At 55.3% G+C, this 19691-nt stretch overlaps 10 protein-coding genes across 10 annotated transcripts; 4 read left to right on the top strand and 6 right to left on the bottom strand.

The window, feature by feature from the left end:
* Window positions 1-294: 294 nt before the first annotated feature.
* SLS55_006298 (uncharacterized protein) lies at window positions 295-2487 on the bottom strand (the record flags this gene model as incomplete). The annotated part of the gene is made up of 1 exon (XM_066777728.1): window positions 295-2487. One exon carries the CDS (start codon window positions 2485-2487, stop codon window positions 295-297), a length of 2193 nt encoding a protein of 730 aa, XP_066631823.1.
* A 717-nt stretch (window positions 2488-3204) lies between these two features.
* On the top strand, window positions 3205-4116 carry SLS55_006297 (uncharacterized protein; the record flags this gene model as incomplete). Its single annotated transcript, XM_066777727.1, has 1 exon — window positions 3205-4116. One exon carries the CDS (start codon window positions 3205-3207, stop codon window positions 4114-4116), a length of 912 nt encoding a protein of 303 aa, XP_066631822.1.
* A 185-nt stretch (window positions 4117-4301) lies between these two features.
* AYR1_2 (NADPH-dependent 1-acyl dihydroxyacetone phosphate reductase) lies at window positions 4302-5433 on the bottom strand (the record flags this gene model as incomplete). The annotated part of the gene is made up of 6 exons (XM_066777726.1): window positions 4302-4373; window positions 4427-4770; window positions 4823-4839; window positions 4893-5226; window positions 5292-5341; window positions 5399-5433. 6 exons carry the CDS (start codon window positions 5431-5433, stop codon window positions 4302-4304), a joined length of 852 nt encoding a protein of 283 aa, XP_066631821.1.
* A 763-nt stretch (window positions 5434-6196) lies between these two features.
* SLS55_006295 (uncharacterized protein) lies at window positions 6197-6998 on the top strand (the record flags this gene model as incomplete). Its single annotated transcript, XM_066777725.1, has 3 exons — window positions 6197-6268; window positions 6319-6475; window positions 6526-6998. The coding sequence occupies 3 exons, from the start codon at window positions 6197-6199 to the stop codon at window positions 6996-6998; spliced, it is 702 nt and encodes a 233-aa protein (XP_066631820.1).
* A 175-nt stretch (window positions 6999-7173) lies between these two features.
* MNN11_2 (putative alpha-1,6-mannosyltransferase mnn11) lies at window positions 7174-8268 on the bottom strand (the record flags this gene model as incomplete). The annotated part of the gene is made up of 2 exons (XM_066777724.1): window positions 7174-7700; window positions 8262-8268. 2 exons carry the CDS (start codon window positions 8266-8268, stop codon window positions 7174-7176), a joined length of 534 nt encoding a protein of 177 aa, XP_066631819.1.
* A 569-nt stretch (window positions 8269-8837) lies between these two features.
* On the bottom strand, window positions 8838-9802 carry MNN11_1 (putative alpha-1,6-mannosyltransferase mnn11; the record flags this gene model as incomplete). Its single annotated transcript, XM_066777723.1, has 3 exons — window positions 8838-9054; window positions 9104-9545; window positions 9598-9802. 3 exons carry the CDS (start codon window positions 9800-9802, stop codon window positions 8838-8840), a joined length of 864 nt encoding a protein of 287 aa, XP_066631818.1.
* A 956-nt stretch (window positions 9803-10758) lies between these two features.
* SLS55_006292 (uncharacterized protein) lies at window positions 10759-12132 on the top strand (the record flags this gene model as incomplete). The annotated part of the gene is given in 4 exon segments (XM_066777722.1): window positions 10759-10904; window positions 10920-11139; window positions 11191-11550; window positions 11605-12132. The coding sequence occupies 4 exon segments, from the start codon at window positions 10759-10761 to the stop codon at window positions 12130-12132; spliced, it is 1254 nt and encodes a 417-aa protein (XP_066631817.1).
* A 2192-nt stretch (window positions 12133-14324) lies between these two features.
* On the bottom strand, window positions 14325-16316 carry SLS55_006291 (uncharacterized protein; the record flags this gene model as incomplete). Its single annotated transcript, XM_066777721.1, has 1 exon — window positions 14325-16316. The coding sequence occupies one exon, from the start codon at window positions 16314-16316 to the stop codon at window positions 14325-14327; it is 1992 nt and encodes a 663-aa protein (XP_066631816.1).
* Window positions 16317-17345: 1029 nt separating this feature from the next.
* SLS55_006290 (mitochondrial 54S ribosomal protein bL28m) lies at window positions 17346-18110 on the bottom strand (the record flags this gene model as incomplete). The annotated part of the gene is made up of 1 exon (XM_066777720.1): window positions 17346-18110. The coding sequence occupies one exon, from the start codon at window positions 18108-18110 to the stop codon at window positions 17346-17348; it is 765 nt and encodes a 254-aa protein (XP_066631815.1).
* A 605-nt stretch (window positions 18111-18715) lies between these two features.
* On the top strand, window positions 18716-19427 carry SLS55_006289 (uncharacterized protein; the record flags this gene model as incomplete). The annotated part of the gene is made up of 2 exons (XM_066777719.1): window positions 18716-19055; window positions 19120-19427. 2 exons carry the CDS (start codon window positions 18716-18718, stop codon window positions 19425-19427), a joined length of 648 nt encoding a protein of 215 aa, XP_066631814.1.
* Window positions 19428-19691: the final 264 nt, after the last annotated feature.

Here is a 19691-nt window from a genome sequence, read left to right as displayed (position 1 = left end):
GAATTATGAAAGTAAGTAATACCAAATGATGTCACATGTCACTCTTAAGACTATGGGCAATTCGAATCGCAAGGACAAGGAAAAAGAAAGGGACAGACTTCCGCGTAGTTGCTATACCAATCAGCACCTTTAAACGAAGCGCGATCTGTAGAACAAGTATCTATCGTTGTATGCCAGCCCCTCGCATATCTACAGCCGTTTAAGCTGTCAAGCAACAGTCACATATCCAGCTAACCTGCTAGTCTCAGCCTTAAACCCGAGCAAACTCCCGTAAAAATTTCTGGGAAGATACTCTCAAACACCGTTTTCCACAAGCGCCTCCATGATCGGCTTGTGCAGCAATCCCCCTCTCAGCGCCTCATAGATGACACTGATCCAGCTGCCAATCGTCATCTTCCGCCTACTGTCGTCACCAGAAGTCCGAGTCCCATATTCCGGGCAATCCACCAAGCCTCTGTGGAAAGGAACACCAAGCTCTACGCGGACGAAACGATACATCTTCCTTGAAGCCTGGCCGAGGTACGCAGGCGTGAGGTCCTTGTGTTCTTCGAACATGCGTGTACGCAATCCCGCATACTTCTGCTGTAACGCACTCTGAATGGACTGTTCGAAAGATTGAGCATCGACAGAAGAGTTGGGAATTCGGTACAAAAACATCATTGCAGCGGCGCGAGCAGCGCTGGCTGCACGAGGCAAAAGATCCTCATTAGTCGAAGCGTTCCACTTGTCCTTCAACGCAGCCCAAACCTCTTCTTGAACCCCCTTGGGGTCTACAAAGCTCTCGTGATTAGGATCAGCGCTGTTCAGAGCTTTGATGATGATATGGTTGAATGATTCGTACGTCTCTTCAAGGAATTTGGATTGCAGGACGCGGAGGTCGAGAGCTTGGCAAAGAGCGTAGAGGTAAGCCGCGCACATCTGACTGAGGACTTCGATGCTCTGAAAAGTATAACGGGCTGAGATGAGGGCCACCGAGTTTACAGCCTGGTTATGAACTTCGGCACTCTGTACATGGCTGCTGACGGGGTTGGCAAGATACGCAAGCTCAGACATGTAGGCGGCAAGATTAATGTCGATTCCTTTGCAGGTGAAGCTCAGACTTGGGTCATCCGCTGCGAGATTGGGAGGTAGGCCTCTGCTTAAGCTGGAGTTGAGAAGTTCGGTTCCCTGGGCAAAAAGCAGCTTGCCAAACATCTGAATTGAAGTGCGAACTTTCTCCATGGCCGAAGTGATAGAAGCTGCTTGGAAATTGCCGCCATGGTGGATAAGGTCGGTGTTGACGTCCATCAATGGGTTGTCGGTAGTTGAATTTAGTTCCACGGAAATTTGCTCGGTGGCAAGAAGAAGATCTTCAAGCTGCGGTCCTATCCACTGGGATGAGGTGCGCAACGGGTAGCGATCCTGGCATAATCCGGCCAGGTGCATGTCCTTTTCACCGTCGAGACCCGAAGACAGACGTGAGCCCTGAAGAAATCCGTAGATATTCGAAGCCACCTCTACTTGACCCCTATGTGGCCGTACCCTGGCGATGAAAGGACTGAAGGACTCTGCAGTTCCTTTGAGAGCCTCCACGGCCATGGCAGTAAGTGTTTGTGTAAGGACTGCCAGGTGGTTGGTTTCGTAAATCACAAGGGATGCCACGGAACCGGAGGCAGATGTGCCGTTTAGTAGTCCAAGACCTTCTTTAGCAGCAAGGACAACCGGCTGCAGATTGTGGGACTGCAATGCCACGCTGGCAGGCATGATGTGAGAGGGAGTTCCAACACGAACAAAAATGTCCGGGCTCCCCTGAATGGCACCGGCAACATACGAGAGTGGCTGCAGATCTCCAGAGGCGGATATGCTTCCACGTAGAGGGATGACCGGAGTGATATCGTGCTCCAGCAGGCTCATGATGGCCTCGATGACGGCAAGAGAGACAGCCGAGTGACCACGCACAATGCTGTTGACACGCTGAAGCATCAAGCCCTTCACCCAGGAAGTGGGCATGGACAATGTGCCGTAATCGTCGACATGGTGAAGGGCGCCCTGCTGTTGGCCGAGAAAGGGCCTTCCAGTGTCGTTACTAGAGATAATGCCGCTTTGCTGGTGCTGAATAAGAGCACTTTGAAGGGAGACGACGTCATTGGTGCGAGTATCAGCGCTGCCGCCGTAGCCAGTATTCACTCCTGAGAAAGTGTGAGTTTCTTTTTGCGTGAACATGATTGGGTGAGAGATAGAGTTACCGTAGACCAGGTCACCCCTGTCGAGGTGGCGTTGGAGCATCTCGACGCTCTCTGTAATCCTCGCCACAAGGTGTGCTGACTTGTCAATCACCGGTTTGGAGCCATGTCTGGCGACGGCGACGAGACCAGGAATCTGGAGTGATTCTCCGTCAAGAGCCACGGTAGAATGGTCGAGGTGCTCTCTTAATCTTGCCCAAGAGTCGTATGTGGAGCGAGCATGGGCGGCCGAAGCCTTTGCGCTTGACTGACCGAGTTCACCCATTTCGGTAGCGAGTGGAGGAGGAAGCTGGTGGATGGGACAGTGTAAGGGGAAGGCCAAGAGAGTTGGGGTTATATGCGTGGCGGAAGCTGCAGGGAACAATGCTTCTGGAACCGGTGAAAGGCGCGGTGTATGCAAGATGCCGGTTTGACGCGTGGGCGCCTCCATGGGCGACGGAGCGTTGCGGAGGTTGTTCATGGTCAATTGCGCGCTTGGAAACGGTCTCCTGCGCAATTTTGACCCTGATGGCGCATCCCTGGCAGCAAACGGCGGCGCTGTGTCACTCTGATGCGTGTCCTCGAGCCGCGAGAAGGCGCGAGGCTGCCGCACGCGGGCAGGAGCCGTGGCCACGCCTGCCTGCACCCACAGAACCCATCACACCGATCAGCATTTGTGGTATCTGTCATGTAGCCTGTGGGGGCCCGCCGCAAACAGAGGCCGGGCAGATCGTCGCTTACGTGCAGGCAGCACCTTTGCTACGAGCATGTGAGGCTCTTGGCCCGGCCGAGAAGAGAATAGCCAGGAGAAGGCGCCGCGCGGATCGCGGAAGCAATAGCGGTGGGCGATCTCGGAGAGCCGCGCGAGGGTGGAGGAAAGCGCGGGGAGGGGGGAGGATGAGCTCCCACGAGTCAGGCACCGCGTGCGCGTCATCCATCGCGCCGCCAGCTGCACCCCGAACCCCGCGCGTCACACTGCGCCTGCACACCGCAACTGCCACTCATGGCCCCCGTCTCCCAACCAGAAGACCGGAGTCAGCTTCAGAAGCTATGGTCGGCCCTCTATATGGACGAGCTTCCACGCTTAGCAAAGGCTCGTGACAAAGCTCAGTCCAAATGGCCTGTTGTGCTGGACCACTGCTTCGCCCGTATAATTTTGGACAATGCTGTCGGGCAAGACAAACCGTGGATGGAGCGCGTTGGTACCCCGGCCGTCAAGAAAATGTCAGAACAACAACTCCAGGCTGCTTTGAGTCTGGGACGGAAAATAGCAAACGGCGAGGCGAATCTCGATGAACTGAACCAACGGAGCCTCGAGCTGAGAGGCAAAAGCGCACCGAAGAGAAAGTATGCCGAGTCGGGAGGAGAAACATCTCCAAGGGGGGCGAAGAGGCCGAAGACGGCATCAGATACCGAGGACATACGAAGTCATTTCTTCAGCGATGGTCCCAAAATTGAATCGACCAAGACCGCACCCCCCACGCCAGAAATACTCCAGGCCAGGGACACAATTGCTTCATCGAGAGACCTCACACCCTTCCGCCGCTTTGCCCTTATTCTCCTGACTTACATACCGCGTGGCCGCTACAGCACTTACGGGGCCATGGGTTCATACATCACCGCAAGTCACCACAAGTGCAGTGCAAGAGCAATCGGCAATGCCATGCGCAACAACCCCTTTGCACCCACTGTGCCCTGTCACCGGGTTTTGGCCCACGATGGACGGATTGGTGGCTTTGGTGGTGATTGGGGCGAAGAGGGAAAGCACGCGGCCGAGAAAAGGAGGCTCCTGGCGACAGAGGGCGTCAAGTTCGACAGCCGTGGAAAAGTCGTGGGTAAGCCGTTCACTGGTTTCCAAGACGATGCTGAAGTAGCCATTTGGTATGAGCAGATTCTAGGTAGCACGAGTAAGTGAAGAATACGAGGACCCGATCATACTTCATCGTTTCCACTTGACGAGGGCCCTGAGCAATGTTTGTTGTATTTGTACTGGGTCATATTTCCTTGAACGCCGACTCCTTACCGATCGAGTAAAACGTGCGACACAGTGGATATTTTACAGCAGCGCAAAAAGCGAATGGCACATGAAAGACACAATTCTTACGCAGTCTTCTTCGACCTTGTTGTTCCAATGAGCTTCCAGAGGTTGAACATGCGGAAGAACACAGCATCCTGTGAAGTCCTGTTAGTGACGGCCCCGCAGCATACTCTTGAGTCAAACTAACCATGATGCTCTTGGGAAGGAAAGTGCTGAGGAACCACACCGCCCAAGACTTGTTGCCCTCCCATACCCACTTCGGCGGGCTGGACTTGAGCACCTTGGAGACGACGCTCTTAGCATAGTCGTCGCTGGGCATAGCGCCTTCCTGGCTGTGCCTCAAACGCCTCTGATATTCTTCATTGAGAGGGATGTAGTACGAGTCCTCCGGAAGCTGGCGGTCGGTGCGCGCAATGTTGGATTTGATGCCGCCAGTAATGATGGTGACGACACGCACACCGAACGGCGAGAGCTCAACGCGGAGGGTGTTGCTGTACGCATGGAGGGCAGCCTTCGACGCGTTGTAGACGCCTAAGCAGATGTTAGCAGCGGGCTCGACCGATACACCATGCGGTCGACGTACTTCCGAAAACATACGGCCTGCGCAAACAGTCAGCACATACACCAATCGTACGTTGTCGCCAGGCACTCACATGACACCAGCCAAACTGCCAATCTGCACAATGGTCCCCTTGGCCTCTATCAACAGCGGCGCAAATTCCTGGCACATGCGCATGACCGAGAACACGTTGACCTCGAATGTCTGCTGCACCTCGTTCTGGTCCACGTCGAGCGCAGGTACGGTGTAGTTGCGGCCGGCATTGTTGACCAGGACGTCCAGCTTTCCGCCGGTGAGCTCCTCAATCTCGCGGCGCACCTGCTGGACGCTGTCGGGCTTGTCGACTTCGAGAGCAACGGTTTCGATGCCCAGCTCGGCGAGGTCGGCGATGGCCTCGGTACGGCGGGCAGATGCGAAGACGCGTAGGCCTGTGGGAGGCCACTGTATCAGCCGGGAACGCGAGATGTGCGGCGGTGGGCTCTTGGAAAGAAACCTTTCGCGTGGAATTCTCTAGCAAGGCTGTGGCCAATGCCGGACGAGCAGCTGTGCGCACGAGCGGTCAGCAATACGTTGAAGGGAAGCTGTAGGCGCGGAATTTACCCGGTGATCAGGACAGTCTTGCGCGTATCAGCCATGTTCGCGTGCTGAAGTGATGCTTGTTGCAGTGGAGCGGAGAAGACGGAAGCATGATGGCGGAAGGTGAGTTGAGTTGTGTCTGAGCTTCCCCACCAGGAACCCTGTGCCTCGGCGAGCGTCATTTACGCTATTCTAGCTAGCATTACCGCGGCATTTCCAACACCTTCCACGTACGCTAGTTTCGCTTTCTGCCTACATCTATTGGCGAGCAGTGCTCTGATCATCGAAATGCTTACGCTCGTATCACTCGATTCATACCAGCTTGATTAATGGCGCACTCATGACCTGCAAAGGTAGCTCTTTCCGTACCCAACGTCTAGACTCCCTTCAGTCTCTTTGCAACGCCTGTTGGAAAAACGACGGTTGCATCGTGAAGCTATGTCATTGTTGAAGGCGAAAGAACAATGCCCCAACTGTGGATTGAAACAGAATACACTTGCAGCGGCAACGACTTTAACCACGGCCTCGAAAACAACTGGTATACATCCACTTCGCCATTTCCGAGCGTTTTGGAAAGTCACATTGCTGCTTTCTGGAGTCAGGATGCTGGAGGATGTCTTGCAGAGTCAGTGTAGCTTTGAAATATGGCAGCAGGCAACAGGCAACATCAGTCGAACGTGAGTCATCCCCGCATCCATGCATTTGTCAGCTCTTCCCCTCATCCGCGTCACTTTCGTGAATTTCAAAAGCTATATGTATGTAGGAATCTTCGGAAAAGCCTCTCGAAAGCAAACAGTGAAACTCTGTTTGCGCGAAATTACAATGCCGACTGCCATCATTACAGGAGCTAATTCTGGAATTGGCCACGAATTCGCCAAAGTCCTGATCAAAGAGGTATATTCAGTTCTTGCACTTGAAAAGTATCCAGACTCATGGACAATCAGGGATACGATGTTCATGCCGTTGATGTTCAAGATGGCGAGAAGCTGAAGAGTTTGGGCTGCAAGACGTCTCAGCTGGACGTCACGTCGGAGGACGCCATCCACGAATTCAAAAAGCAATACGGCGACGGCCCATTGGATCTGCTGCTCAACGTAGCCGGTAAGTCAAAGCTGCACCCCGACCCTATAGATCGCACTGAATGCTGACAGGAGTCTTCTCCGTTGCAGGCGTAATAGACCCGGAGCACGACTCGCTCAGCACCATAAACGCTGGCTCCCTTTCCAAGACTTTCGCCGTCAACACCTTCGGCCCACTGTTGCTGACGCAGGCATTCCTGCCCAACGTCCTCAAGTCGTCCGCCCCGCGCCTGGGCTACGTCTCCAGCCGCGTGGGCAGCATCGCGGACAACAGCTCCGGCGGCAACTACGCCTACCGCTCGTCGAAGACGGCGCTAAACATGATCTGCAAGAACCTGTCCGTTGAGCTGAAGGACAAGGGCGTAGTCGTCGTCATCTTGCACCCGGGCATGGTCCGGACTGCCATGGCGGCACAATTGGGCCCGGTTCCTGGGTTGGTGGATCCCGATGAGGTCGCTGGAAAGCTGTACAAGATCTTGGTGAGCAAGAAGCTTGAAGACACTGGGAAATTCTGGCACAGGGATGGGCAGGAGCTTCCCTGGTAAGCGATCCTGAACTTCTCCTTTTTTGAGCGGAGTCAGCCCAAGGGTACCTTAATTACAGCTTTTTTTTTTTTTTTTTTTGATATGTGAATGCATAAGAGCCCCGTCTAGAGTGACATCAATAGGTCAGTCATATAACGCTGCCATCAGACGTCCAATGGAGACAGTACCGAACCAACTAGCTCCCCTCCAGCCTCCCCACCTCCCCCCGCACCCTCGCAATCTCCTCCTCCACCTCCGCATACCTCCTCGCAATCTCCCTCAACATCCCACCCTTCCCACCCCCACCACCACCCGCCTCCTCAAAATCCCTCAGCCGATCCTCCGCAATCGCCTTCCGATGGTCCAATTCCTCCCTCTCGCCCCTCAACCACTTCCCATACCCCACCACCGCACGCTCCAATTCCCCCTGATCTCCTCTCGACGTCAGCATCACGACGCTCAGCTTCAACTCCAACCCCTTGGCGACGGCGGCGAGGTGCTCGGCCTTGGCGCGGGCGGCGCGCGCCGCGCTGCCGTGGACGGTCTGCTCGAGCACGCGCACGACGACCTCGACGAGGCGGGTCTGCGCATCGAGCGTGGCGGCGGCGAGGTCGGCGAGGGCGACGCGGTGGGAGGCTAGCGCGGTGGTGGAGGCGGTGAGGTCGTCCTGTTGGTCTTGCGCGATGGACGGGAGAGAGCGGATCGTGCCGGGGTTGGGGTCGGCTGGGTTGGGGGGCCGTCAGTGAAGGGGCGATGGAGGTGAGGGGAGATGACGGGGGAGACTGACTTTCGGGGCTTGCGATTCTGCAGAGTTGGACGGCGGTGGACTTGAGGTACGTGGATAAGGCACGTGAGATGGGGACAATGTGTTCCTGGTGTTGACGGTCTTGGATCAGTGGGTTGGCTAGAACGTACGGCCGAAAGAAACGTACGGTGAAGTATTCGACATCTTCTTGTAGTATTTCGCGGTCAGATGAAGGGATGTGACCATTGAGTTGCGCGGCGACTATGGTGATGACCTCGTGAAGCTAGCAGGCGTCAGTGATAGGGGTTGATGTTCAGCTTGGAAGACGGGGGCCATACTTCATCAGGAAGATCAGCTGCTCGTGCAGTGAGGCTTTCTAGTGAAGTTTTCAAGATCTGTGTCTTTGCTAGGTCGATGCGTTTGATGTTCAGCTCCTGCACGGGTCAGCAAGGCTCCAGGCAAACGAAGCTATGATACGACTTCACTACTTCCGGTCGCGTGCAATTCTAGGAAAAGTATGCGCAGATGCAGGACTGTACGGTACATACTTTTCGTGCTTCATCCACCAAGCGTTGCCTCTTGACATCTTTTGTAGACGCGTCGGAGTTGAGTTTGTTTTGCGAGATGTCCTCGTAAAGAAGCTTAAATTTCGGGTTGCGCTCGAGTAACGCAGGAGCTATCGGTGGTAGCATAGTGAGACCGAAAGCCGGTGTCAGCCTGAGTTGTGAGGTGGGCAGAACTGGGGAGTTGGTGACGATTGGTTTGAGGAAGGCAGAGCTTGGACGCGTTGGGCGTGAAGAGGATCGCCGGCTAAGTCGCGAGCGGAAAGCGCCACCTATCATTGGCACATTCCCGCGGGCATCCTTCGGCAATCTTCCCTGTAACCCTGGGATTATTTGTTTCCTCCACAAACTCGATTCATTCACTGCAGACGAGGTACGTTTGGTTACAGAGAGTCCAGGCCTAAGAAGCCTTTGGTATCAGGATACTATTACAGAGTACTGTACGAAGCACTAAACTAGTCATCAACCCAAAGATAACGCCTCGCGCTTACATCAAGTCTCCATGAACACGGATATACCCATTGAACGCCATCAATTCAAACAATCAAGCCATCAAGACGAGGAGTCCGAATTCTCCAGAGACTTGCCCCACCAGGGTGCCATATCGTCCTCGCATGTCGTCTTCTTATCGTCGATACAATCGGGGAAGGCAGCAATGAAATCGCCTTCTTGGTACATGCCTTCCTTGGAGCCCTCCTCGGCCCGGGTGTAGGCGTTCATGATACGTTGGGGAACAAGAGCAAGCTTGGCGAGGATAGTGCCGTGCCACCTAGAAAAACGGTTACTTTAACCTTCAAAGCGATCCCTTTCAAACTTACTGGACAATGTGTTCCAACGCATGGCCTTCAGCCCTCTGAAAATTGTATGAGCGGTACAGCGGATCGAACCACGAATCCAGGAAGAACTTGGCCCAGTCCCCTCGCCGGAGAATAAAGCTATTCTGGCATAGATTATCGGAATCCTGGGTCAGAACCAGATCAATGTTGTCCCCAGAAAGGTGTGCGAATGTCTTGATGACACTATCCGGAGGAACCACTGGGAGACCGACAATCATCAGATCCTCCAGACGGGACTTCTGCATGATGTGGTCTTCGACAGAGATGTCGGGATTGACAATGAGACTGTTGATATCGAGGTAGAAGAAGTAGGTGCTGTGAGGGAAAGCGGTCATGGCGTGGCGCATCGAGGGTACCTTCGCCCAGCTAAGAGGATTACTACCGATGTTGTAGTCGGACGAGTTGGCGAAGAAGGTCGCGTAACCTAGATACCAGTCAGTTCTCCAAAGCACATGCAGCGCATTCGCTGGACTAACCGTGCTTGGCCGCATACGTCTCCCGGTTGATTCTGAGCTTTTCCTTGAACGAATCGGACAGGTCCGCATCAAAGGTAGTCACCATGACCACGGGCGGGGTGCCAGCGGGAATGAACTCCGGAGGGGGCCCATTGAAGAGCCAATTCTTCAGCAGGTAAAGGAAGCCAAGGGCGACCAAGGCGTAGATGGCCAGTTGCCTAGCCATGCGTCGGGTGAGAAGGGGACCTTGGCTGCGCGCATTGGCGGCGGCGACGTAGGGCGGCGGGCGCGAGGTCTTGCGCGGAGGAAAAGCGAAATGCATGGCGGAGGATGAGTCGGGGGAGGAGTGCGGCGCTTGGAAATTGGAATGAGAGAGCTGGCGGATCGGCGGGCACGCAAGGAGAGACGTTGACAGGCGGAAGAGAGGGTGATCAGGGCGACATGGTCCCGAGAGAGTGCGCGACGGATACGAGGGCGAGGGCGAGTCGAAGGAGCGTGGTGTCGAAGGTGTTGTCAGCACTTACAGCTACCACGGTGGCATACGAGATGCGGCGGCGCGAGGGCTCGCAATCTCCTGCCACCCGCTGCGGACCCTGGAGCGCGCCGGGCGGTGAGAGCCGCGCGACCGTGATTTCCATACTGCCGCCCGCCGCCCGCCTCCCGCCATCCCTGCCGTCGCTCTGCGTCACCGGCCCGCCCAGATGCTTTCATCATCCCAAACCCGCTGATCTCACCATCTGGCTCCCGCACGCTCTGTAAAGCTGCTTCCAGCTTCCATGCTCCGCTCAATTCCAGGGCCATTGGAAACGGGACCCGCTCAAAACTCGTCGTCGGCGCAAGCCCGTGACGATGGATCAACCAGGAGCACCACGCCACCATAGCAAAATCTCGCATGCGGGGGGAAGCGTGCGCGGTGACGGCACTCTGCAATTATCAATCAACGATCGCACTGGCTTTCTCCACATCCGGCCCTCCCGCGGGTTCTTTGCGCCGCACTCCACTGCACCTTCCACGCCCGATGCGCCGACGCGACTATGACGTCGAGTTCTGCTGCACTGCCCTCATAATCAACCCGTCTCGCTCGCTGCCCCAACTGCAACAGCACCTTTCCATTCCGCTTCCCTGTACCTCTCCGTCTGTGATTGATCCGTCTGTGCTTCATCCTCACCGAATTCCTGCACAATGGCCCCCAAAGCCGTCCAGCTGAAATGCTACTGCAACGAGTATCCGTGGGGCAAGCAGGGCTCCCAGTCTGTTGCTGCTCGACTGGCCTCCAAGACGCCCGGGACTGATTTCAAGCTTGATGAGAGCAAACCTTACGCCGAGATGTATGTTCTTTGAAGTCTGCTCTCGCTGCTCGCGCTGACGACAATCAGGTGGTACGGCACCTACCCGGATCTGCCCGCCTACGTTTTGGAGACGGGAGAAAACCTTCAGGACTTCATCAACAAGACTCCAGACGAGCTTCTGGGAAAGACTGTAATCCAACGGTTTGGCCAGGATTTGCCTTACCTTCCCAAGGTTTTGTCCATTGCGAAAGCTCTCCCGCTGCAACTGCACCCCGTTAGTCCCTCCCCGCTCCTGCTCTACGCAACCAATGCTGACGCTACGTAGAACAAGAGCCTTGCCTCCGAGCTGCACAGACGAGACCCCTCGAGCTTCACCGACCCAAACCACAAGCCCGAAATTGCAGTTGCTTTGACCAAATTTGAAGCCTTCTGTGGCTTCAAGCCGCTCAACGACATCGAGCAATTGATCTTGCTTGAGCCTTTGCAGAGGTTCTTGCCCGAGGTCAGGAAGCCTGCGTTTGACGATCAGACACTTAAACACGTCGTGCAGCGCATGCTCGAAGCGTCGGAAGCTGAAGTGAAACAAGTGGAGGAGGCGCTGGGCAAGGTGGATAAGTCGGCTTTTGGAAAGCACACCAACATTCCAGAGTTGCTCCCGCGTCTGCAGGACCAATATGGGAAGACGGTATGTCAAGTCTGTTTCCGATCTCAAAGTGTGTTGCTAATCTCAATCCCACAGGACCCTGGCAGTCTGGTTGCGCTCATCACCATGAACTACCTGGTACTGCAGCCAGGAGAGAGCATCTACATACCCGCTGACGGAATCCACGCCTACCTTGGTGGCGATATTATCGAGTGCATGGCGCGATCGAATAACGTCCTTAACACCGGCTTCTGCCCGCGCGCCGACCGGGACAACGTCGACACTTTCATTTCTTGTCTGACGTTCACGCCCCACGACGCCAAGGAGGCCATCTTGCCTAGCAAGCCCTATGGACGTAGCAAGAACGGCCACACGAAGGTGTACGCTCCCCCAATGAGCGAGTTCAACATGCTCGCAACAGAAGTGCCCAGTGGAGCCAGCGAGACTATCTCTGCCATCTCTGGACCCAGTTCGCTGGTGTGCACGCAGGGTTGGGGTGAGTTGAAGGTCGACGGAAAGGTCCACGAGATCAAGGAGGGCTACATCTTCTTTGTTGGGCAGGGTGTTGATGTTGAATACAGTGCCAAGGAGGCACTTCAGATATTCACTGCTTATGTGGAGTAGAGCCGAAGCTCTTCGCACCACTGGTTTTATGATACCACGATGTACAAAAAGCTTGAATGGTAGAGCACATTTAGAGTAAACACCATGCATCATGAGATTGCCTGAGATTCAAATGTTCCTCATTCTAGATTGCTGGGTCTAACCTAAGCTATGTGAAGTGTACCTTGGATGAGGACACTGAGTTGTCCCACCGCCGGGACACCACACAGTTCAAATGCATTCCGCCAGCAAATATCCGCTATTGCCCAAGTGGCCTCTACGATATATTCGACGACCACTTGGCTCAAACAAGCCATGACAAGCGCCAAAGTACTCAACAACATCCTCCGGAAACGCGACCATCGCAGCCGCCGAGGAAGGAGAGACCCTGTATACCCCGACTTCAGGGATTTCACTTCTCGCTACCACTTTAGAGGTTCCATACCTATTCAACCACCCAGAATAGCACAGCAGAGAGAGAATCAACAAACTCACTACATCTTCGACCTCAAAGCAGCAAAAATGGCTTCGCCGAACTTTTCCGCCACCCATGCCGTCAGCTCCACTTCTTCCAACGACTTTGCGGCTTCCGAACAGCATGCACGTAACAGACGCCACAACAGCATGCCTGATGTGTCGAATAAGCCCACGGACTTCGGACCTTCCCCTGCGCAGCAAGACGAGCCGGTCGCCACGGCCGAGGAAACCTCTTCCCCCACTGCACCGGCGGCAACGACAGTGGTAACAGCATCAGCATCAGAAGCACCACCACCGCGCCTGCCAGCAGCAACAGCACCTCAGCTACATGAAGAACCAACATCAGATGCAGCCGCCAGGGCGTTTCTTGCAATTTTGCTGGTTATTTCCATTACCTTTGTCCTCCTCTCCGTCTGTTTCGACGACCGATTTCAGTTAGGGAAGAAGCTGGCGGAACAGTTGTTGTTCAATTTGTTCATGACAGTAATGCGCCACACGAATAGGCCGGTCAGGAGACCGGTGCAGTTCATGGTCCATGTTGGGATTGCACTTTTTGTTTTTTGGGCTGTTCGGTGCCCATGTACATAGAAACGAGATGTTCCCTTAGGACGATGATGATACTTGTCCAGCAGGCCGAACATAAGCGGCTCTAACCTAGACCCTGGAGAGAAATGCCCCTGCGGCATTGGTGCAGCCGTGTTCGGTGACTTCGAACTCCGTCAAGAACACTTGCTTAACCACCAACAAAACGGTATGCCAAAAAGTGCCTGGACAAAGGACTCCGTGATGCATGGCCTTCTAAACCATCCTTCCATAGCCGCCACGTGGGACGTGCTTGCTTTCCCAGGCATCCCGCGACTGACCGTCAACTTCTATCATGGGACTGGTCCGATCGTAGGGCAGTCGAGGCGCTGGAAGCTTTGGAACACAAGCGTTTCGGAGACCATCAAGAGCTTCGGGGCATCCTGGACAACGTCCTCGCGACTTTGAAAGACAGGTATGAGCATTACTCCCACACCAATCCTGAAGAAGGCCCTTATCTGCAACCAGGAATGCAGTAAGGCTCAAAGAACCGATGATACTGATACAGATCTGGCATGGAAAGCAGAACATTCGACCAAACTCCTTTCATTGACAGCATGGAACACTACAATCGGGATTTCAGTTTAGGAGTCTGTCAGCGCTAGCAATGCTACGCCATGCGAATGGGGCAGGAGATTCCAGTAGCAATGAAGTGATTTTTCTTTTGGTGAGACCTGTTAAGCGGGCAGTTGAAGCAGCGTAGACGTGCATTATATGCGATTCTGTGAGGGCAGTTGGAGCAAATATCCAGAATTTCGAGACTATCTTTCCATGGGGATATGAGGGAGGCTAGCAAGTCAGTTCAACCGTGGGATACAGAGATCAGCACGTTCAAGCAATGAAGTCATTACAGCCCAAGACCATTGAGCAAGACATGAAAGTACAAGAGGCGTGGAGTATCGCCGATGGTTAGCACACGTGAGGCGTGGGTCAGACCTTCTGTGGAGGGAACGTGGAGCTTACGGGCAACATACCTGCAAGGTTCCCGTATCTCACGTGGACTAGAAAAAATTGCTTCGTTTAATATTTATTTCCATTTATACGCTGATCAGAGTAGTACATACTAACCTTGGATAACGCCATTGTCTCCCCTCCATCCCATTATCGATCCGCAAAAAGAAACTGTAGTCCAGTAAGTTCTCTCAGTTGACCACCTACTGCAGGCGCACACCAGCCTGCCTGTTCTTCTTAGCCGTGGAGTCCATAGCCGTGTTCATGGCGGTGTGCTGGCTGGAGTCCAAACTGCTCATCGACTCCCGCTGCTTCTCCTCGTCGATCTTCTTGAGGCGTTTCTCCGTCTTCTGCTTTCCAGAGCCCTTGCCGTGGAACTGGTGACTGAGGTGCTTGAAGGCTTCCTTCTGGTTCATGCGGCGGCCAAACTCGTCAATGTACTTGAGCTCGACATTCGGCTTGTACTCCTTGTTGAAAATATCGGCCATCTTACGCGACTCGAGGCGGTCACGATCCTGGTTGGCCTTCTGAGCCATAGCTTCACGCTCGCGCGCCGACATGTGTTCGAGACGGCCAGAGCGGCGATCACGCTCACGCTGCAGTTTGGCGCGCACCTCGGCGTCTGTTTCCATCTTCGACTTCTCAGCCAGGAACCGCTGGTGCTCAATATGTCTGTGGTTGAGCTCGCCGCCGTTGTTTGCCGTAATTTGGCCACGTTGCTTGAGGAGATTGAGAGTTGCGGCAATACCGCGGTCGACGGTCTCTTCTTCGTCGAGGCCAGTGGTAGTGATGTTTGGTACTGAACCACTCCTTGCCTCGCGAGCTGCCCGTTCTTGTGCCTCCTCGACCTCAGCGTATGACTGATCCATGTTAACGTCGCCCTCTTCATCCATCCCGTTGGCGGCCTCGGAGACTGCACGGCTCCGCGGCTGAGAAGACTTGTTACGTTGGCGTTCTGGCCGCTCTGCTGGTCCTTGAAGATTGGCAACGAACTCCGAAGTTTCATCAATGACGAGACCAGGTTCATCTTCCGGTGCCTCGACGGTGTCCATGACATCCGGGGTTGCGGAGGCTTCCTCACGGAGTTGCCGTGCAAGATCCTCAGGCCTCATCTTCTTCCTCTTCTTCAAGGCAGCTCGCCTCTGCATGGCAAGGTTCGCTTGTAGGTCTTCGTCGTCGATGAAATCCTCTACGATCTTCTTCCTTGGCGCAGGTTCCGCATGGTCGACGTCCATGCCGCCGGTTTCCTTAGGCGCAGCGGGCGCCGGCATCGGGAAGATATCGTCATCATCAACGGCCTTCTTCCTGGATTTCTTTTCCTTCTTCTTCTTAGGCTTCTTGATCTTGACCTCGGAGGCGTCAATGTAGTCCGAGATGGGAGTATCGTCCTGCAGGAGGTCCAGGTTGATCTTAATCTTCGACTGGCCGAGAGTGCCATCATCCTTGATCTTCTGGGTCTCTTCCACCGTTCTACCCTGTCCGTCAAGGGTGAACACCTTTCGCTTCTTGCCGTCAATCTCCTCGTCGTACTGAGCAAGGATAGATGCCTGGCCCGATTCATCGATATCATTCGGATCGTACGCGCGCTTTCTCTTTTTCGAGTCGAGGCGCTCCTTCACCCGCTCCGATTCAGCAAGACCGAGGTTTTCCAGCTCATCTCCGGCATCCTCGTCGTCGACGGCGGCATCCTTGAGAGTCAAAATGTGCTCCTCGCCCTCGTCGAGCTGGTCAAACTCGTGCGCCACCTTGACACCGGCCAAGTCCTTCGCGGTGTATTCCGCCTGCAGCTGGGCCTCCTGCTCGGCGAGTTCCTGCTCAAGCTTCCTGGCCTTGTCAATCTTCTTTTGCCTCTTCTTCTGCCCCGCCAGCCACGTCTTCGCATCCACATCGTCACCTTCGCCCAGGCCCTGACCCTCGAGCTTGGCGAACCGCTGCGCCTGGTCACGGGCTTTCTTGATCGCATCCTTCTTGGCCTGCAGCTTCGCCTTGGCTGCCTTCTCCTCCTCGATCTGTTTCCAGTTGTCGAATGCGGCGGCAGACCGCGTCTCGAGCGTGCTTGCGGGATCGTCGTCTGAGTCGGCACTGGTTTCCTTGAAGACGGGGCCAGAGGTGTCTTCCTTGCCGGGGACCGGAAGGGGCTTCATGCCCATGGCCACCCGGATCTTGTTGGCCTCCTCGATCGAAATGGCGTCCATCGTGGATGAGCTACGCCGCGTGAGGTCTGAAGATGGCGAGGGTTTCACTAGGCGACGGCGTTGTGACAGACCGGAGGAGATTGACGATGTCGTGGAGGGTGTCGCGAGGTATTGGCGGCGGCGGCGATAGAAGTTGACATGGAGAGCCGCACTCACCGCCTGACCTGATGTGGTTAGCGGGAAAACGCACAGACGCGGCGCGCGCATAAAAATCTCTGGCGGCCGGAACTTTCTCCCTCACCAAAACACAAACCTGTGTCCAGCACTCCCTTACGCCTAACGGTATGTCAGATCGCAGTTTTCCCGCTCGGAGTCGCAACTAACAGGCTTGCAGGTGTCTAAGGTCGAGTGCTGCGACAGTTCGGCCGGCTATGCACAGGGGAGACAATACACCTAGTGTACGTGCCTCTGTGCGGCCGACAGGTATTTCAGAACCACAGCGGGTCGTCTGAACGGTTCCTTGGGGCTTTGCTTCAGGTTGAGCCGGGAGGGCGGCTTTGCGGCGCGTTACATTCCTAGTTTCCACAGAATTACTCCATTGGAGGCTGAAGATAGGAGACACAACCGTAACAGCGTACATACTTCCTAGATAGTTTTTCATGCTTGTGATGATCAAATGCACACCCATTGCTTGACTCGAGAAAAGATTCAAGCAGTGCATCCGAGTGCCCAATGTGCGTACCTGCATAGCATTTGGCTGTCTGCATCACTGCACCCAGACGAGGTCTTGCGCCCAGCTGTGTGATCAGCCATGCTGCATTTGCGCGAGTGCCATTGGAACCGTCTGGGTCTGCAGGGGGTCATGGAGCTGATCGAACCGGCGCTTCATTGGCTGAGAGCTCTATTCATGCACAACCGTCTAATGGATGAGGCCTGGAGAACGATGGCTTTTCCTTTGCCCAAAGCCCAGTAGCTTGCGTTCGCGCCGTACTTTCCGCTGAATGCCATCATAATTTTACAATACCCTGCCATGAAATCCGAGATATCAACATGCGTACAAGCTTCCCTTCCTCCCCAGCATAGCCTAATTTATGCCACCACCTTGGAAGCCGCCTTCTCCGTGCCCTCGGCCTCTTCTGCTGCCTCGTTGAGAGCTTCCTGCTCTCCCTCCTGCATGACGGCCTCTTGATCCGCCTCGCTCAGCGGCACGGTGCTGCCCTGTTTGTCAAGCATAGCGTCGTACGCCATGACCTGCTCCGACATCTCCTCCTCCGAGACCATCTCCCCGTCCATCCCCCGCATCTGCTCGTCCGCCAGGGTGACCGGAGGCAATCCCAGCTGCTCGCGCTGCCTGGCGAAGCGATTCTTGACGGCCTGGGTCTGCATGATGCGCCAGCGGAGCAGCCAGCCGCCCATGCCGAGCTCCTTGATGCGGGCGCTCTTCTCGCCGAGCAGGTACTCGTCCAGGCCGCCGACCTTGTCGATGGTACGCAGCACACGCGTCGACAGGCGCACACGCACGCTACGGTTCAGGGCGCGCGAGTACAGGATCTTGTGCTGGATGTTGGGCCGCCACTTGCGCCGCGTCTTGATCTCCGTCTTGTGCGAGACGTTGTTGCCGAATTGGATGCGCGCACCGCCGTACAGGCCGTGGTTTGACTGCTTGTACCACTTGTTCGGACCGTACGGATAGCGCGGGACGCCGATGTGGTCGTCGCGGAGTTTGGACTTCGTTGACTTTGCGCTGAGGGCGGCGCTGCTGGCGAAGGTGCGGGCTTGGATTTGCGTCGTCGTGGGGCTCGTCAGGCGGGCGAGGAGGGCGAGCGATGACGACGATGGTGCACGGAGAGCCATTGTGGCGGTAGCGGGTGGGCAGTGTGCCCAGAAGGTGGTATGGATGGGTGGTGGTTTGTGGTGTTTCCGGCGGTTGGATGCTGGACTTCCGCGGCGACGCAAGATTCACGGTTCGCCGGCCGGGGTTCGTTTCGCCGCCGGACACTTGACTCTGCCTGCCCGTGCAAGTGCAATTGAGAGCACCACAAGCTTCCGGCTACTGTGCTATCATAAAAAGCGCTGAGGATGTAAATAAATAACGGCCACATCAATCATTTTAGCCACACTCGAAAAAGTTTGCCCTGAACTGAAAGCCAATTCTAGATAACCGCGAACCCCTATGCCTCATGCATACACTAGAAAACCAGAAGCTGGAAACAATGCGGATTTCTCTCATATCGACGCAAAGGTTCGAATTGAAACAATCGTGGTAATACCTCCACCCGGTCACGCAGACAAGAGCTACGGTAAGCTCGCATCGTCGGGTAGCCTCAATGTTCCTGCCCCCAGCTCTGCAGAACTGACGTCGACTTACGCCCAAGCTCTTTGGAAAACACTCGCCGATCAAGCAAAAAAGAAACACAACCCGGCGCAGCCAGTCCTTCCTTCGACCACCCGCCTCCACCATGTCGCTCATGCGCCAGAGCGTCTCCATCCCGCTCCCCTGGCTCGTCTCCGCCTTTGTCGGCACTCTCGGTGGCGTCATCTTCGGCGGCCTGTGGCTCGGCAAGCGCGTGTCTGAGGAATGGTACCTGCAGGGCGTGGAAGCTGGGCGCGCCTCCGCGAAAGCGAAGAAGGACAAGAGCGAGAAGAAAGACGAGGAGGATAGCAGCTCCGAGGAGGAAAGCGACTCCGAGGATGAAGAGGACGATGAGGTGGAGAGACAGGAACTCGACCCGTTCACGGACCGCAACGAGGAGTGCAAGCTGGTGCTGGTCGTGCGGACGGACTTGAAGATGGGCTCAGGTATGCACAATGTCAATTTGTTGGAACTACACCGGACTGCCGTTCATGCTGACAATCTCGCCAGGCAAAATCGCGGCGCAGTGCGGCCATGCCACCCTCGCTTGCTACAAGGCTTTCCTCCGCCAGGCACCTGAGTCGCCCCTCCTCCGTCGCTGGGAAAGATATGGCCAGATGAAGGTGGCGCTGAAGTGCACCAGCGAGGAGGACATGCAGCTGCTCCAGGCACAAGCCATGAGCTTGGGGCTTTGCGCGCAGATCATCCACGATGCGGGCCGCACGCAGATTGCTGCTGGCAGCGCCACGGTGCTTGGTATTGGGCCTGGCCCCGTGAGCGTTATCAACCAGGTCACTGGAAACTTGAGGCTGCTGTGAGAAAAGATGCAATCACTTCCATATGACTGGTGAATTGCTCATTGCGGAGGCTGGATACTCATTGGGCCGCATGGACCACACAGACAAGAGCTTCAAGAGATGAGGATGCCAAGATGTTATGCATTTCTATGGCGTTCGGGAATGGGAAAACGGATTGAGATGCGATCATGGAAATAACCATGGCTGGTCTGCGTCATTTTCGCTGCAGACTTCTTCAGGCCAGAATTTAAACGTCCCTAGGGTCATGGAAGAAACTACAGACTC

This window comes from Diplodia seriata (genome assembly GCF_021436955.1).
Source record: "Diplodia seriata strain FDS-637 chromosome Unknown scaffold_6, whole genome shotgun sequence".
NCBI lineage: Eukaryota > Fungi > Ascomycota > Dothideomycetes > Botryosphaeriales > Botryosphaeriaceae > Diplodia > Diplodia seriata.
This window is presented reverse-complemented; position numbering and strand designations above follow the sequence as displayed.